Below are 19,821 nucleotides of genomic sequence, written 5' to 3' on the forward strand. Positions count from 1 at the left end.
TAACGACGCACTCCACATATTTTATCTATGGTTATATGACATTGGCATATGGTTCAGGACCACAAAGATAATGAGAGAGAAAACCCACGCTGCCACTCCATAGGCTATTCTTTTTCCTTAGCAGCAAAAGCTCTTTTATATGCAACATTCCATAGACAGGATAATACTTACCACGGCCTTTATTACACTAGTTGTGTTTGTGTATAAAAAGAAGTTTGATAGAAATAAATAAGTGCCTAACAATTAAGTATATAAATCAATAAATTAAATCATAATATTAAACAAACTCAACTCTTTTAATACACAGCGGATGCATGGTGAATTTGAATATTTATTCTTAAATTTATAATCAAATTTAGATACGGATACATTAAATGAAGTTTATTTAAACGTTTTCCAAATATATACCCTGTCATGATAATATATCTTTATAGATGTGTTATTATTGGTTCGCTATATATAGGCTGTTGTACGCCTAACAACGAAATATACCGAAGTATTTCGGAACCTTACGAACATTTTCGACTATTTTCGGAAGTTCTATTTTTACGCTAGCCTCCATTTGTATATAAGTGTTGGACAGCCATTTTCTTCCTAATCTTTCGACTTCGTTTCAATTAGTTAGGGTGCTAAATATTTAGAAATCTGGTTATATCATTAATCGAGACACAGGAAGATGCAGGCCATTAAGTGTGTGGTTGTTGGCGACGGGTAAGTTTAAAAGTAACTTTAACAAAAAATGTTTACGAATTAATGGAACAGGTTTGACCTCTTCACAGAGTTCAGGCCAGTTTGGTAGCAAACTTGTATCTAAGCAATTTCAGTAAACTTGACGTTTGTTTTCTTCCAAATTAAAGATCGATTTTGATAGACAAATAAATAATTAATCAGACTTACTTGTGTGTTTTTTAAATACAGTTATTATTTGTTATATTGTGCGTGTTAGTTTCAGGAAGTAGAATCGTCTCATTTCCTGACGGGTTCTGTGGAATTTAGGACAGATCCATAAAACAGGAAGCTACATGGACACTGTAACTTGATAAGATTAAAGTAGCCCACGATTCGTTATTGTGTTATTTCTCATTGCAATGGGACAGTCTGTTCGACTGTCATGCTGTAAAAAGATTGCACAATACTTAAAAAAACTTTGGTTGTTGAACTTAAAGAGAGTTCCAACAGGTGCTCTCCTGTCAGTCAAATCAATGAGGGATGCAAAACACTGCACCCCAAAGTATTTAAAAGTCCTAATAAATTGTTAACAACTACAATAAATTACTCTGCTACCTTTAATTACTATTAGATTTTCTAAATTTTTTGTCCAAACATAACTTGTGAAAAACACATTACATTGACATGGATTCCACATATTAGACTGCAACTATATCACCTGTATGAACTTTGTTAAGATCTCCACGTGTAATTTTTCACCGTCTGCCATTTGGCTTTTTTTGTGGAATATTCTTCAAGAGGGGCCGAAGCCTGCTATTAGTGCGAAGTATGTTACGTAATTATGATGAGTGTGTTATACCATAGCACATTATGACGTTAGGTTACATCATATCGATCCACCCCACTTGAAGGAATCCGGGTCGTTTCGCCCTTATTCCTATTCGCCCCCGAGTCGTTTCGCCCTTATTCCCGTTTGCCCCGAGTCATTTCGCCCTTAGAATGAGTCGTTTCGTCCTCCATTATGAGTCGTTTCGCCCCTATGTATTGGGGTGGTCCGAAACAAGAAACTACAATAAATTAATTTTTCGTTCGATTTTACCCACATTTTGTCCAGACAGAAATCTTGAAAAAAACAATGGCATGGATTCCACATACTAGATGATAACCATGTCACCTGTATCGACTTCGCTGAGATCGCATAGGGCAAAAAGTATGTAATTTTGTGCCGGCATCCATTTTGACTTTTTATGGAATATTCTACAAGAGGGGTGACGTCATATTATTTTATTATTATTAATATTATTTGATTGTTTAAAGATACCACTAGAGATCATTGATTTTATATTAATATTTTAATCTTTCACCCCTCTTAAAGAGTATTCCATAAAAAAACAAAATGGCAGACAGCAGAAAACTGCATGTATTTTGCCCTAAACTGGCTGTAACGAGAACAGACATCGATATGTTATAGCATACAACAAACATTTTTTTAAACATATCTTTTTAATGTAAACTGAAGCAAATGGACCTAATTAGAAGAAAAAAACACAAAATGTAATAATATTTCAGACTGGCTCTATGATTACATCTGTATGTGATTTTCTAACGGGAACTCTTAGTTAAAACCTGTTTAAAAAAGCACAAAACACGCATTATTTTAAAACATTTTAATAACAAAATACACATTATTTTAATAACAAAGACAACAATAATGCCATATATAGCATACAACAAGCATTTTTTAAATGTAAACTGAAGCAAATGGACCTTTTAATATTTCATCAGCATAGATGTAAACATGACACGTCAATGGATATTACAGAGGCAAAAAAGCGGTCTCCCCCCCCCCCCCCCCCCCCACACACACACACACACAAAGCACTTTATAACTAATATGTCCTATCGACAATATTATTGTGTAGGCTAGTCTTTGTACTTATTAATATAAAATACATCGGGCCCGTAGGAACTGGGATGGTGTGAGGGGAGAGGTTCTTTAAAATATTGCACATAATAACATATACATATAAATGGTGTTAATGGTTGATAAAGGGTTACAAATTGATAATCTATATCTGATTTGCAACTAGAGTCACGTAAACAAATTTATTCATCATTCACAAACATAAACATGAGGGCGAAACGACCCTGTGTAGAGGGCAAAACAACCCGGTATGGGGGCGAAATGACACGGGGCGATCGAGAATAAGGGTGAAATGACCTGATACCCACTTGAAGAGTATTACATAAACAAGCAAAATGGTCGACGGCAGAAACCTGCATGTATTTTGCCCTATGCTATCTCAGCAGCGTCGATATCGGTGACATCACTAGTCTTGTATGTGGAATCTGTAATGGTTTTTTCACGATTTGTGTCTCCAGGGACAAAATTTGGGGGAAATCTTAACTGTAACTAAAAAGGAAAGTAATTTAGCGTAGTTATTAAGTAGGAAAGTAATTTAGCATAGTTATTAAGTAGGAGAGTAATTTAGCATAGTTATTAAGTAGGAGAGTAATTTAGCATAGTTATTAACAATTTAGTACGGATATTAAATAGAGCCAGTGTTGTCGTAGTGTGGACGTTAACTAGAGCCAGTGTTGTCGCTGTTCTGTTTAAGTCCCGCTTTCGTGTTTTGCCACCACTTCTCTATATTATTCTGCACCCTATTTTGTTTTCCAGCATCCTACTATATTTTATAGTACCCAACTCCGCTATTTTAAAATACACACATTTTTCACACACTGAAAAAATATCAATCAGTTGGCACACTGGACATCAAGGAAACAAGTCTTGGTTTGTGTACTGAAACACAACTGATGAAACATTTCAGTAGCCTACCTTACGACAATTACTGTAACACTATTTTTAACAGCCTCTTATTGTGTCCCATACCATTATCGGTTTTTCACTGTCTGCTATTTGGCTTTTTTGTGGAATATTCTTCAAGAGGGGCCGAAGCCTGCTATTAGTGCTAAGTATGTGACGTAATTATGATGAGTATGTTATACCATAGCGCATGTTATGACGTTAGGTTACATCATATCGATCCACCCCACTTGAAGAGTATTGCATAAACAAGCAAAATGGTCGACGGCAGAAACCTGCATGTATTTTGCCCCATGCTATCTCAGCAGCTCAACTGATGAAACATTTCAGTAGCCTTCCTTATGAAAATTACTATAACACAGTATTTTTAACAGCCTCTTATTGTGTCCCATACCATTATCGATTTGTATGTTTGATATACACAATAAAAGTTATATTTTATTTGAATCATAAACATTTTACTTTTATCATTTCGACAATCTCACGTGATTGGAACAGTCATTCTGTCTTAGAATTTTTGGCTGTCACATCTTTTTAACCGTTAACATTAATTACACTCATTACATAAATTACCAGTTTTAGAAAATTCATCATATCCCAACTCACTGTAATATTTTTATTTTGGGAATATAAAAAAGAAAGTGTGCAGTCTTGAACATTGACTTGACAACATATTTGTTTCAACCATTAATTAAATGTATATTTGGGGTAGAAATTAGTTTTGTGGACTACACAATGTGTCATTACAGTTTACTTTGCATTCTAGCATCATGCTGACAGCCCTCGAAATAAGTCACAAACCATAGGTCAGGTCACATATCAGTTTTGTCTTGATGTTTCCCCATAACTGATACTTTGTTCGTCATCAAGTCTTTGTTTGCAATACATGGTTTTTATTATTTTCTCTGCTGACAGAGCTTTCTGAACATTGTAAATATTATAATACCTAAAGAAATAACTTGTTTCTAATTACAATTATCATATATTTTGTGATGCTAAAATGTCTTACTGACGCCATTTTAATTGCATTAACATCTCACAGGATTTCCTTAAATGGGTCCTACTAAACATCCAAGCACACTGAAAAATTTACTGACACAAAATTTTATGTTAAGCACAATCATTTAGCATGACCCATTCGTCTGGCATTTAGTACAATCTGATGGCAACCTATTTTGACTTCCTACTTGAAAGTAAGAAACTAGAATAGTAACCAAATCAGTTATGACTGATAAATACTATCTAATCTACTAATCAGCTTATTTTGAAGTCTACTAGATGCCAGCTCGGTGTATACATAGCTGCATGTATACATAATCAACCAGACTTGTTAAATATCTCGGGGCGGGATGTAGCCGGTCGGTTTAGGATCGATCCCCTTCGGTAGGCCCATTAGGCTGAAGCCAGTGCCCCACGACTGGTTTATCAAAGGCTGTGTTATATGTTATCCTGTCTATGGATTGATGCATGTAAAAGATCCCTTGCTACTAATGGAAAAATGCAGTGGGTTTCCTTTTTGACTATTTGTCAAAATTACACTATTGACATCCAATAGCCAATGATTAATAAATCAATGTGCTCTAGTGGTGTCATTACACAATTAGTTTTTTAAATATCTCATTATTTATTTTCAGAGCTGTTGGAAAAACGTGCCTGCTGATTAGTTACACTACCAATGCTTTTCCTGGAGAGTATATACCAACTGTGTAAGTACATTTATAAATATGAACAAACATGCAACTCGGACACGAAGCGTTATTTCAAAACTTCTCGTATGTGGGGGTAAAGGAAACTATAGAAAGGGTTAATCCATGCCAACTCACTGAAACTAGTAGCTGACATTTGCCAACTCAAATTTCACACCATTGTTTTTTTTATTATATATGTGTGTATCTTGTGTAGTTTCACCCCTGTTCCAAGTACTTTTGGAGATATGAATTGTTGAAAATAGAGTTCATGGAACCAACATCAGTCTAGTTCTCGGAGCAAATGGCAAAAGTTTAAAGCCGCACACCCTAGTTCCATCCAGCGAAAATAAATTATAATTTGGTTAATCTACAAACCTGTAACACACTTAGATCACATTTTTATCAAATGGAGTGAAAAAGCAGGTTTTATATCGATAAATACCATGGGAATCCCCATGTCCCAATTGCTTGAAATAATTTTGAAAGTTAGTATTCTGATGTCACCGGTAGATGTCGCTCGAAGCACAACAATGCCTACGTCACGTCACGACAAATTTCACAGAGTGCGCACAGACTTGGGGTGCGTTCTTTTCACCTCTCCTGGACATGTTCCAACTGTTCTGTCCTGGTTGTATCCCCTCTCCAGATATCGTAAGACTTAGCAAAATTATTGATTTTAAGGGTTTGTAACGTTTTGTATTGAGACACTTACTTGTCTGAACTTTATTGTTACTGTAAATGTTCACGAACTGTGAAGAAAAATCTCACAAATGAACAACAACGAATCGGATGTTGATTGCGCGAACCGTGCACGAGAAAACAAACCAAACCAAAATGATAACGGTCACGTGGTATACCAACATCTGTGACGTTTACACAGGAAGATTCCCTCTAAAAATAGATTGGACCTCGCTTGCTTAACGGTTTTTTCTCGACAGCACGTCTTGGCAAAAAATGCATTTCGTGGTTTTACAAACATCAGGATTACCAAAAAGCACTTCAGGTGAATGGAAATGTGTATTCTAAATAATAAAATGTAAGTAAAATGCAATTTTATTTGTGAAAAATGGGGTTTAATAGCGAAAAACAATGCCGTAATGGTTAACAAATAGCCGTAACTAGGGTGTGTCCCTTTAACCGACCTTTATTATGCAGTGTAAAACATTTTTTGCTAAATATTGCAGTTTGCATTGGCAGTAAGTATAAAACTTTTGGGTTCATTATAATGACAGTTTAGTAGAACTATTCATATAGGGTTAATGCTAACAAAAAATAAGGCAATCATTTAACACATTTTTACTGTGCCAAATTGATAAACAAAATTTAGGTTTTCTGTCAACTTTTGCTAAACAGAGTTACTTCCCCTGAACTGAACTTTTTTTAAATTTCAGTGACCAGTGGGTTATGGGGAGGGGCTTTAGATTGCATCATAGTCGAGACGATGACCATTGTGCCTAAAATATATATGCCCAATATAATCGTGCCCAAATTAAGTACAAGCATGTTGACCTCAAAATATTTTGCCTCTAAACCACTAAAATGGTAATTTTATTTACATTAAAATAACTTGAAAAGCATTTCAGAATATTGACAACTCTACAGCAGCTGTTAATGACAGTACTGAACTTAAACAATCTTCCTGCATTCAGAAATGACAAAAGTCCCTGTGTCCAAATTAGTTAGATCTATAGCCCTGTGAGGCAACTTAAATTTTTTATTTAAATGAAATATGTTTAACAAAATATGTTTAACATTTAGACCACTGGATTAATTTTTGACAAAAAAACACGTTTAGTGGGTACAAGTTTATAATTTTTACTCACATATATTCACTTAAATGTTTTATAAATACATAAAATAAAGTTCATATTTGAATCGGTAAGTATTATTTTCGTGTATTTTTCAAATTTTTATGCTATTTTATCCCAATGTATGGTGCTTTTCGTTGTTGGTAAAATGATCAAATTTATTATTAAATTAGTTGTCACAATCAGCTATCGATCCCTGAAAATGACTGCAGCATGCCGTCATTGTTACCAAGCGAAAAATACTTGAAAAATGTATATCTAAAGACACAGGAAGCTGAGTTGTTTGCTTCTGGTAAGTGTTATGTGCAAAACGGTGGGAAATATGAATTGGGAAATGCACTGTACATACAGTGTACAGTATGTCGACTGGCGTGACGACGGGCGATATATCTCGCCTACAGTAGTCAGAAGGTTAAAGTGAAAATTACAGTGCCTCCCACTTACTCATTTCACGACTAGTTTTGGAACAGTTGAGTGAAAGGTGGTTATTGAGATCTGTAGCTTTTATTCATAGTTTAACATTGGTCATATTGTTTTCTCTCATCTTCAGTTTTGATAACTATTCTGCTAATGTGATGGTTGATGGGAAACCCATAAATCTAGGATTGTGGGATACAGCAGGACAAGAGGATTATGACCGACTGAGACCGCTGTCCTATCCACAAACTGTAAGTGTCACTTTCTAATATTTCTATTGATCTATTTAATTATGTTTACTTATGTTGAAGGTTGATGTAAAACAATTTATGACATCTTAAATCATTGAACCCATTGAATTCTGATTGTTAATAGAATGAAAACTTATTAATTTAGCCTTAAAAAAAAAAAATGGTAAAGATTTATTTAGCAAATCTTGCGGTGCCTATTACCATCACTCCAAAGTAAAACAATTAACAAACCAACCTTTTATAAAAAAGACAAAAAATACTGTGTTTATGCATTTTGCTTGTAATTAAAACTTAATGGACATATTTCAAAATGCTACTTTGCCAAATTGTCAAGTAAGTCAAAGTATTTCATGTACAATTCAACAGTGGATAAATCTGTAAGTTGAACTCTCTAGGCACAACAATTGAGGTTTGATTGTAGTTTGAGATAGTATAGCTCGAGTCACCTCCAGCCCTCCCCTTATTGATATTGGTACCGGTTAACAACATGTAAGTTTAATGCCACTACTAAAGGTTTGGCATCAGATTTAGGGAAAAAATTGTATTTTTGACACAGTAGGTTGCAGACATTTGGTTGTCGATGATTGCCAAAGCATTACATAGTTACCTCTAACCTTCCCCTACATAACAGTATCAATAAAGGGAGGGCTGGAGATATCTTGAGCTAGAAATGGATTCAGTTTTCTTGTGTAATAATATATAATATAATATAATAAATGTTGTGTACTTGTATTGCAGGATGTCTTCTTGATCTGTTTCTCATTAATCAGTCCAGCCAGTTTTGAAAATGTCCGAGCAAAGGTACGCTAAATGAAGACTTATTCAACATATTACACATTTAAAGTGCCTCTGTAATGAAACAAGCATTTTGCTATCTTTTGGTACCTATATATCACGTTTACAATGTATATGAATCCTACCAAAGTTTAAGAAGATCTATATTCATAATAATCTATCACATTTGTAGCCCTCTCTGGGGAAAACCCACTCAAAGCTACACACCGAGTTACGTAATGACGTGTGATGTCACTCTAGGGCTAGGTTGTAACCACATGTAGTCAAAGAGAACGATACAGACGCTTTCGAGATGTTTCAACTCCAGTGTATATTTTGCCCCAAGCAAAAATATTTCTGTGAAAGGCTGTACAGCTATAGTTTGTCCCATCATTCTATAAAACTGTTTTTTGTAAATAATTTTAGTTTGGTTTGAAGTAAGACCATAAAGGCATTTTGGAAATAATAAAAAATACAATTTTTATGTGCAACTTACAAATGAATCGGCTCAGAAATAGACAATTTGTAGTAAATTCCATGGGACGGACTAGAATATCCACAAATTACCGGACATTGTTTACATTACGAGGCTAGCTTGGAAAAACAAATTGACAATTGTAGCCCACTGGAAAGGACCGTATAGGATAGAATCTGCGATCATCTTTTATCTAAAGACTATGATAATCACTGATAACTGACATTATGGTTTTTAAAAAAAGCAACTAAAAATGCTTGAAAATGTTTTCTGTTTGACATTATCGCGTGGGGCCAGCACACGTGACGACCATACAGGCACATGCGGTCTCGGACAAACATAAACAAGTCGGAGGGTGTCAGCTACATGTATGCGAGAGATTCTAAGGGCAAGTTCATATTGATATCACAAATAAGACGTTTCAATTTTAGTTTCGTACTTAATAATTTAAAAGAAAAAAAGACACGTAATCATTAATAATGTAAATATATAAATATAAATACACACACACTGGGGTAGGTTTGATTTAGTCTTCATTCAAGAATACCAATATATTATAAACCTGTTTCACCACACAAATGGTTCTCGTTCTAGCCAGTGCACCACGACTGGCATATCCCTGTCTGGGATGGTGCATATAAAAGATCCCTTGCTGCTAATCGAAAAGAGTAGCCCATGAAGTGGCGACAGCGGGTTTCCTCTCTCAATATCTGTGTGGTCCTTAACCATATGTCTGACACAACATAACCGTAAAAAAAATTTTATTGAGTATATCGTTAAATAAAACAATTGCATCCTTCTTCCACACAAGAAGTGTGTGTGTGTTGCTGAAAATAAAAAATTAGCTATGGTCTTTATGCATTTGTACTTTTCTTGATCCAGTAAAAGAAATGGAAAGCTATTAAATCCAAAAGCAACAAAATTAACTGTTGGTGGTGTTTTATGTAATATTTATATTTATATTTACATATATATATATACACACACACACACATACATACACACACACACGCACACACACACACACATATATACATTGAGACCTCGATAATCCAGACCGTATGATTTTTCCCTAAAAGTGTTAAGTTTAATGAATTTCCATAGTACTGAATCATACCTGAAGACATATTTCCCTTGAATGGCAAACCAATAAAAGAAATAAGCAACAAATACAGATTTGTATTTAAAAAAACAGGTTTTTTTTTTAATCAAAACCTATATATTGGTGAAAAATAATTCTAAATGAATATTTAAAAAAAAACTATTCAATTTTAAACATCATTTCTTAACTAGATTTTGAATTTTTAAATTTATTTGTACAATCATTTTTCTGTACTTTGATATTTTTCTGTACTTTTGTGACATTTTCATTTCTTGGAATTAGTGTAAAAATAATATACTGACAATTGGTCTCACTTTTAGTAATTACATTTTAGAACGGCAATGAACATGTTAACAAAACGGTATTCTAGATCAGTGAACCATGTCATTCCCACGTTGAAGAAAAATTATTGAACAAAGAACCAACAATTAAACACAGCCGGAGGTGTGAGACCTCGAGTGGTGGCGAGTTCGCTGGGAATCACTGGGATAATTTTTGCGTGTCATAGGCTAAAAATAGCTCGGCTGGCATCGGACAAGTGTTTTTTATCGAGGCGTTTCAGAAAAAATTTACTATTGAAAAACGGGTTGCATTTTTAAAAATTAACTATTGAATCAGGGCTCACGCGACCGGGCGAAGCACGCCCAAACTTCGCTCTGACCAGCCTGACTTGCAGTGTACACAATCACGGATGAATGGTGAAGAACCTGAGGAACACCTATTCATAGATAATAATTAAGTGTGAATGGCCTGAGATTTGAAGAGACACTGGCACCACAAAATCATGGGAAAGGCTCATAGATAAGACTGTCTAGCTCAGACAACACCCATGTCTGGCACTAATAGTTGGAGTAATTATTTAGTTTTACGTAGACTTTGTCATAATGAGTAAATTCAATCTAATTAAAATTAGCTCCACTATTACATGTGAATCTAACAGCAGCCCGTTGGAGCTCATGTCCAGTTGACATTTCATTCGACCAATCAAAACCTTACTTGCGAAATCATGCCAGTGATTTGAAAAGAATTTGAAAACATTCAGGATTATGCCGAAGGTATACGAAATGATTTGGGTGAATTACGAAGTATGCCGGAAACTAATTTCAATATAAAATTTTATATAAAATTTGTTACAAAACCGAAAAAAATGTGATGGTATAGACATAAAATCTGTTTATACTAGTATACAATCCAGAGCTTATTACTGCACTTTCCCCCCTGTTTTTTCAATGTTGAAATTGCATAAATAGTCTTGCCTGATATTTTTAGAATTTGTATGCTTCCGAATACCACTATAAAAGGCGAAGTGTAATTGGTCGATATTTAAATTGTTATTTATTTATTTATAGTCCACGCAATGCTGTTAGATCTACTGGTAGACCAGTAGAGCTAATTTTAATCAGATTGGAGTAAATTCAACTTACAAAACAGATGTCAAAATTATAAAATAGCGGTGACCTGTCCTACATACCCAATGGCCATTTAAACTGGATCCCCAAGTCACTAAAGTGTCCGTGGTAACAGTGTATTAATTAAGAAACTGACGGTGAAACGCATTTAATTGCCTCTGGGTAATCTCAGGTTGACCGTGGTAGATTAATCTACTAGGACAATACTCTGTATGGAGTAGGTATTAAATGAAATGAGAAGACGAACGGTTAAATTAGTGCTTTTCAATTACATTTCATTATTTCTAAAGAAGGCGACATGTGGAAAGGTGATTTAAAAAAAAACATCCTATAGATCACATGTCCATCAATTAGCAGTACTGATGGTAAATAAAATAAAATAAAGTACAGATTTTAAAAATTACACCTGTATTAAGATAACCTCTTTCTTTTTTTTAATTAAAAATTCAAGTCTCCCTGTTGTTAAAAACTTCACCCTCTCTAAAGTTTGAGAGAGAAGTGACATCGCTCTATGATTTTGACCTCGTGTGAGGCCTGTTGAATAGATTAATTTAAACACTATTTCCTTCCATACATCTAATAAAAATGTGTTTTTACACAGGCACTTTAAGATTGTCTTTTAAAAATTAAAATTTTTAGATTCAAGTTTTTAAAAGGGGTTTTGATTATGCAATTTGTCGCATGTGATCGAATCATACTGTGAGGACAGCTAAATTGGAACAGCATTAGTCTTATACGCTATGAGAAATCATATTTGACAAGTCGGTGTGACTAATCACATAAAGAAAACACCCCTTTAGTAAAGTCTCCAGAATTTAGCTACATACTAGTTATTGGTATCAGCAAAAATGTATTACTAAACTCTTATTAATATATTGGTAACATGGAAGAATTTAGGCTGTATGAATTTATATCACATGTTACGTTGTCTCCCTTGTTCATCATACCTGTTGAATTTGACGTAGGTTCTTTTGGGCCAGATCAATTCACAATGTATCAACAGACCCAGGCAGTAAACCTATAAAAAAAAATAAGACACCTGAGTCTTCACTGCAAGAAAATGGGTGTGGGAAACGGGTCACGTAGCATTTAACATATTTAATAAATTGTTTTATTAATATTTGCATCCCTCATTTATGCTGAAAATCACATTTCCATTCGTTTGAATACTCTGCTCTGAGTTCAACTTCTGTTGTATAAATATATAACATCTGTACTAAATAAAAGTTTATTAAATTATTGGCGATAGGTAAAGTATTTGCGCAAATAATCAATATCACTTATTACTATCAGAATTGCATCTGTATATACTCCATAAGTATTTGAAAGTGTATCTCAAACTTTGACCCAGAACTCTGATTTGGTACAGTGTAATCTGTAAGCATAATTATATTAATTATCTCCCTTTAATGTTTGTCCACTTTGAGTTTTTGTTGAATTACATGTCTCTATACCTGATGCACATTTCTTGGGGTGAAATATATAAATTTGTAGTACATTAACAATCTACAAATGTGATGCAACCTATATTTATAATTTGATTTTCCTCAGTCTATTATTAAAACTGAACATTTCTTATCAGACTTAACTGAAAACATAATATCCAGATTACAATTTATTCTGTATCACTTGAACCATGCTATACTTTTACTTCCAGTGGTACCCTGAGGTGAGTCATCACTGCCCCAACACGCCAATCATCCTTGTTGGGACGAAGCTGGATCTGCGTGAAGACAAGGAAACTATAGAGAAGCTGCGCGAGAAGAAACTCTCGCCCATCACCTACCCTCAGGGCCTGGCGATGGCCAAAGAAATACAGACTGTGAAATACCTAGAGTGCTCGGCCCTGACGCAGAAAGGCCTGAAGAATGTATTTGACGAAGCTATACGAGCCGTCCTCTGTCCCAGGCCAAAACAGAAACGCCATAATAAGTGTAAAATTTTGTAAGAAAAGCATTTTAGGGCTAACAATTAAAATGCTGTTTGATTAATTTCATATACATGGACAGTGTACACAATACTAACGTATGTATGCTGTTCATGTTGTTGTGGATTTTGCTATTGCCTGTGGAATATCACATGGGTTTAAACTTGAATGAATTGAAAGAAACAAAACAAAAAAAAGACATTTTAGCTTTGGGGTTAGAATTAAGTTTGCCAAGTGTATACAGTTCCATATTAACAATCTTCCTGCTTCTTTTTCAGTTAATTATTCTTCCTTTTTATTTAATATTGTTTTTTAATATCTTAATATATTCTTGTATTTTAGGACAAAATTATTAAAGGTTTCAGCTTATATGGATCAGATTTTAATTTTTTTTTAATTGATTTTTTTCTTTTCTATTTACGTTTGTATTACTAGCACCAAGTCATCAGTATAACTCAGGTTAATTCTAGACATTTATTTGCATCGTGATTATATTTGCTGGAGGTTTACGGATGAATGCATGTTGGTTGGGGGTGGGGTGCGTCCTAAAAGGACCATCTAATATATAGGTCGAAGTTCAGCATCACTTGGTTATCTTCAAAGCTTGGGAGAGAAGTAGGCTGCTGTGATCTAGGCCATAGAAGTCCGGGGATTTTCTGGGGGTTTTAGTTTAAAAAGTTGACTTGAGGCAGCAATTCCTCTGGCTCTTTTAGTCACATAGAGCCATTAACTTATTAATTAATGCACCGAAGCTAACTACTGTTTGGTCCATTATATTTAGTGGACATCTGACATTTTTAACGGATCATGTGTTAAATTATTGGGATTATTATTAATACTTTTGTTTGCATGGGTTAGCTGTTATTCCCATCTTGTGTTTCTGGAGAATGATGGGCTATGATCTGTTTTCATGTTAGACTGATGCTCGGTTGTTTTGCACCATAATTGATGGGTCTTTGTGATCACTGGAGCATAGTAGTTCAGAGAAAATGATGACCAATTGTACACACACATTGAAAACATAATTACTGTTCTAAAAGCAGAATTGGGCACATTTTACATGTTTAACAAGACACCTAGTTCATCCATCATTGTTTTTTAGCTTGTTTTTGTTTTATATTGAAGAATACATATATAGAACATAAAATGGATGTGTACTAACTCTTGATTCAATAAGCTCATTTCGTGGTGTGCAAAAAACTACTAAGATCAGTTGTTCACTCTGTAAGTTTAAATTTTTACTTGTGATGTGTGTTGAAGGCTTAAATAATGATGGCCCCCACCTGTCAGACTATTGATATCTGAGGATGACCTGTTTATTTATTAGTTGCTAACTTGAGTATGTTAAAATTATTTAGAAATAACGATACTTCGTTCATCTCTTTTTACATTGCTTTAGTTAGACTTGGCTGTGGTTGTTTAATTCCGTCACTAATGTATCTTACTATTTGGTAACAGCCTGTTTTTACTGATGCTCTTGAAAGTCATGTAACACACTGTAAACCTGTACGTTGATGTTATAACTAAGAAATATAGAAGCTATTAAGTGTGTAGCTTTTTTGAAGCAATAGGCCACATGTTGTTTAAGATAGAACGTTTTAACAGATTATCTTAATTCTGTTTGGTGACCATACACTGCAAGTGCCTGGGGTTCTGCTGTACTTGTTAATGAAGCACTTGAAATATAATATAGTGATCAAACTGTTTTGTGTGTGTCATGGTATTACATTGTCTAGATTATTCCAGTGAAGCTGACTGCCAAATGTTTTGCTCATTTGTACAACTTGAATAATGGCATATCAAAGCACCCTTTTCACATGAGGCATTTAATGCAATGAGCACTGAAACGTCTTGTATATCTCAAAAAAATTACAGAATTGTTTTTACTGAAAAGCAGATCAGATTGAAGATCATTTATTCTTTTCCTGTTATAAATATTAAATATTGATGTCCAGTTAAGTATTCTTAAAAGAGAGAACACTCCAAGTTTTCTTCAGTTTGGGGGTGAGAGGTATTGCCTGAACTAGAACAAAGTACATCCTTTTGTCTGTTCAGACCCATTTTGTTTTGGTTTGTTGTATTATGTTTTATTGTGAAAGTGATTGATACAATTATGTGTGCTGTTTTGTTAGTGTTTAGTAGAATGGCCATTATTCTTGTAATATATACTGATAATAATCTTTGTAAGTGATTTAATATATTTCAGTAAATTGTTAACAAGTAATGTTTCAAAAAGAGTCTTTTTAAAGTTGTGACTGAAATTCAAACTTCTAATTTTATTACCAGTAAGTCAGATAAGTTTGATTTTGATTTTGTGTTATTATTATTTTAATTATAAGAGTGTTCTCTGTGGTGATATTATCAAAACCGAACTATTGTATAGCTTGATTTTTTTCAAACAGCATTAATAAATATACTAGTTTGTTATTTTGAGACTAAGAACAGACATTATTTTGTTACAGGTTTTTATCATTATATTAAAAATATGAAAATAATTGTTTATTGGTTATATTAGTTTATTACTGTTGAAGTTATCAAATGTGTAAATAGTTTTAAATATCTATTTCTGTCCTAGGAAATGTCATTACCTTTATCTCTGTTCTTTAGGAATATCGGGCAATATCGGATCATAGTCAAATTATTGAAATGAAATTGTAACAGTGATAATTTTTGTAACTAGCATATTTTGTAAGTTCACTGGCTTTTTATTTGTTGTTTCTTTTTTTTTTTTCATTTTGCACATCAAATATTCATTCATTGAATTTAACATACCGGTACCTTTCTAGACATATAGTAATGTTTATTGAATGTATGTTCAATTTGGAAATTCAAGTCTATTTGTTACTTAAGTTTTCTTGATTTTCAATTATGACACTACCATTTTATTTAAATTTATTTTATTAATATTATTTTTTATATATTCTTTTGGAATTATAGATGGTGTTTAATTTATGTTTATTTTTATTTGTTTAAATAAAATTGCTTCATTAATAGTGCAGTTTAAAAGTGAAAATAATGTGCCACTTATACAGAAATATGGGTTTATTTTTATGTATGGACTTGTTTTCTTCTCTTCTGTTTTTTTTAATGAAGTCATTTTGACCCAGAAAAATTAGTTCATGTTTTATTATGTTGTGTACTAGTAACTAATTATAAATAATGTGTACTTAGGACCATTTATTTCTGTGATTCTGAAATTGTATGTTAAAGGTTTTCATATTTGTATTCTTCACTTTTTCTTTTTCTCTTTTTACTTTTTTTGTTCTCTTTTTTTTTTACTAGTTATGCATGTATTCTATTTTCAAACAGCTTTTAAACAATATTCATTATTATTTTCAATGCATTCGTCCATCTCAAGTTGCACTGTGTTTTTTTTAATGCAGCTGGATATATTAAAACACATTTGTGCATCAAGCATTACAGTATGTTGAATGATTTAAAAAAAATGGTATATGAGACCTTTTACTTGACTAGGACTGGTCTCACAAAACAGTTTCTGCATTGTGTAGCAATACTTGAAATCTCATTGGGCCATGCCTACTTCAAAGATCACTGACGGATATTTAATGTTGCTGTGCTGTAAAACATAGTTAATGCATCGATTGCATTTGTTGCTTGTATATATCTATAAATAACATGGTTGGGATCTCTTTCTCTTTCTCTCTCTCTCTCTCTTTATAACACTACTTGTTATGCATGAGTCACGTAACATTAGTTAATTATGTATAAAGTATGATTAGTGTTATTAATAAAACATATATCTTTGTGTCTGGAATGCTTGGATAGTGATTTCTTCTAACTATGTTGTTGGCTGGACAACGGCAGTAGTTGCTTTAATGGCAGTTTCCAAAGTGTTATTTGTTTTACATTATTATCCGATGTTAATATTTGAATCATGTTCTACTCTAGGCATCTACTCAAATGTTTCTAATGTAAGTATGCAATGCACATGGATTGTCAGATTTCAAAACTCTTGCTCGCTCTTGATTGGGCGTAATTTTGGTAAAATAATTTAGATGCCAGTTCATTCTGTTGCTAACATACCATATTGCTGGAACTTCGTTCCGGAACCAAACTGGCACTCGCTACAGCAGTAGCATTCACCGACTGGCGATCCTTTTTTCATTAATATGTGATAAAGACTGCAGACTGTAGAAGCCTTACTAGACCTCAGATAGCCATAGATTAAAATGGACAGAGATATTGTAAAACAAATATTCTGTTCCTTTTATTTTCTAAAATATTGTTGGATTTGTTTTCCACCTTTATCCAAAGGGTTATACACAAATAAGCTGTCTTCATTTCAAGGTTTTAATAAATTTGAGTAGAGTAGAAAATGTATGTGGAACAATTGGAGCACTTTTTGTGTTAACATCTTTTGTTAATGTAATAATCACTTTGGAAAACTAGTTTGGTTGCTACCTCGAGTATAGTGAAAATATGTTTCTAAAAAAAAAATGTTTTTACCATGTTGTGTATTAATTATAAAACTTATTCTTTCTCTATTGTTATGCATTATTAACCTTCATGTCAAATTGTTCTGGATGATTTTGGTTAAAACTGTGATATCTTGTCAATCATGTTGGTGCTACAAGGAGATATGAAAGCATTTTAATATTGCGAATGTAGCAGAATGTAATCAGGTTGTATCTGAGTGTCCATTACATCTGGAATATTAATGGGAAAACCTCTTCTTATTCTGTAAGAATTATAGTACCATCCACAAAATATAGTGTTATTTGAACTATTTGTTGATGTCAACACCTCTGCACCCAGATTGGCTACTGACCAGGGCCCCGTTCTGTGAAGCATTCTTAGTCCTAAGATCACCTTAAGTGCATAAGATCACTTCATAGATCGAGGCCCTGGTTGGTAGTATTGTATTCAGTTTTGGTGGTATTCATGAATTTAATTTCATATGCTTGTTAAATTGATCAGTCTTGCACCAAAATTTATTTCGACACAAATTTAATATTTCAACTTTCAACTACTACTTTTTTTTCTCTTTTGTTTCTCATTAGCATTTTGAAAGTTGGATTCTTTTGTTTTGAATATAGTTGATTTATAGTTTTGCAGTGAAACCATTTTTATATACAAACCAAAACTAATTTTAAATGGTTATTATATGATTCATAATTGCTATACTCGAGGAAGCTTGCATGCTATGACAGGTTTCATTTCATTTGTTTTGCCCATGGCATAGTATGCTTTTCTACGTGTACAGACTATTGCAAAACTGTACAGTTTGTTATGGAGTTGTGTGTACAGGTTTTGTCACTTTTGATACATATTGCATTATTTCTATTGGATGTTTTGTCAGTGTTGTACATTTGACTTGTATGTGTCACAAATTATATATTTTTGCAGAAAAGTACCCAGCTGATTGTATAAAACGTACTGTACTTTGAACCTTCTATCAGAACAATACCCATCAATAAATTGCATCTACTCATTGACCTTTGACTTTTTTCTTTTTTGTTTGTTCAATATTATTTAAAAAAAAATAATAGTTTATTTTTAAAACTTGTAGAAAAGATTATTTTCTATTAAATTAGTAGCATGAGCTATATCATTGTTATCTACAGTAAACAGTGCTTCACAACTGGTATATCAAAGCCTGTTGTATGTGCTATCCTGTCTGTAGGTGGTACTACTTGATCCCTTGATACTAATAAAAAAAATGTAGTAGGTTTCCACTCTAAGGCTATAAGTCAAAATTACCAAATGTTTGACATCCAATACCCGATGAGTAATAAATCGATTTGCTCTAGTTGTGTTGTTGAACAAAACCTTTTTTTTTCTTTCTGTTTTTTTAAATGGAAAACATTTGAAATCATGATTGATTCATTGTAATAAATCGCACAAACCCCAACTGTTCTGGAAATTATATAGTAATGAAAATGTTTTTGTGAATGGATTCTGATAGTTTCTTGGTGTTAGACAGTCACAGGAACTTATAAATGTTCAGCCAAGTACCAAATACACATCCTTCACAATACCTCCGGTACTTTATTTGCTGTTGGTTATCCCGAATACTCGGCAGTTCGAGAGCTAGACGGGGTGGGACGTAGCCCAGTGGTAAATGATTAATGTTATGGTATTTAGCGTCAAACATAGGGTTATTGTTGTAAAATATTAAAACGGGAATATTTGTCTACCCGGCAATCCCCCCCCCCCCCCCCCCCCCCCCAGCTGAGAGTATGTTGAAAGGTGATTTAATAGATGTTCTATGGAAGGAAGTGTTTTATTTGACGATGCTCTATGGACCCCTTCCTATATTCTGACACCTATAGTGTTCTGTGTCGCAGGTCTTCTCTTTTCCCGAACACGGGCGGGACGTAGCCCAGTGGTAAAGCTCGATGCGCGATCGGTCTGAGATCGATCCCTGTTGGTGGGCCCATTGGGCTATTTCTCGTTCCAGTCAGTGCACCACGACTGGTATATCAAAGGCCGTGGTATGTACTACCCTGTGTG

At 33.7% G+C, this 19,821-nt stretch overlaps 1 protein-coding gene across 1 annotated transcript in view; it reads left to right on the plus strand.

The window, feature by feature from the left end:
• Nucleotides 1-550: 550 nt before the first annotated feature.
• The window catches only part of LOC121380182 (ras-related C3 botulinum toxin substrate 1), a 38,699-nt gene continuing 19,428 nt past the window's right edge, over nucleotides 551-19,821 (plus strand). The window contains exons 1-6 of the mRNA XM_041508990.1: nucleotides 551-711; nucleotides 5,131-5,202; nucleotides 7,543-7,660; nucleotides 8,399-8,461; nucleotides 13,078-13,352; nucleotides 18,604-18,607. Coding sequence (XP_041364924.1) covers nucleotides 677-711; nucleotides 5,131-5,202; nucleotides 7,543-7,660; nucleotides 8,399-8,461; nucleotides 13,078-13,352; nucleotides 18,604-18,607 — 567 coding nt within the window. The 5' untranslated portion in view covers nucleotides 551-676. The remainder of the gene's footprint in view (nucleotides 712-5,130; nucleotides 5,203-7,542; nucleotides 7,661-8,398; nucleotides 8,462-13,077; nucleotides 13,353-18,603; nucleotides 18,608-19,821) is intronic.

The sequence above is a fragment of the Gigantopelta aegis genome, chromosome 8 (assembly GCF_016097555.1).
Source record: "Gigantopelta aegis isolate Gae_Host chromosome 8, Gae_host_genome, whole genome shotgun sequence".
In the NCBI taxonomy this organism is placed as follows: domain Eukaryota; kingdom Metazoa; phylum Mollusca; class Gastropoda; order Neomphalida; family Peltospiridae; genus Gigantopelta; species Gigantopelta aegis.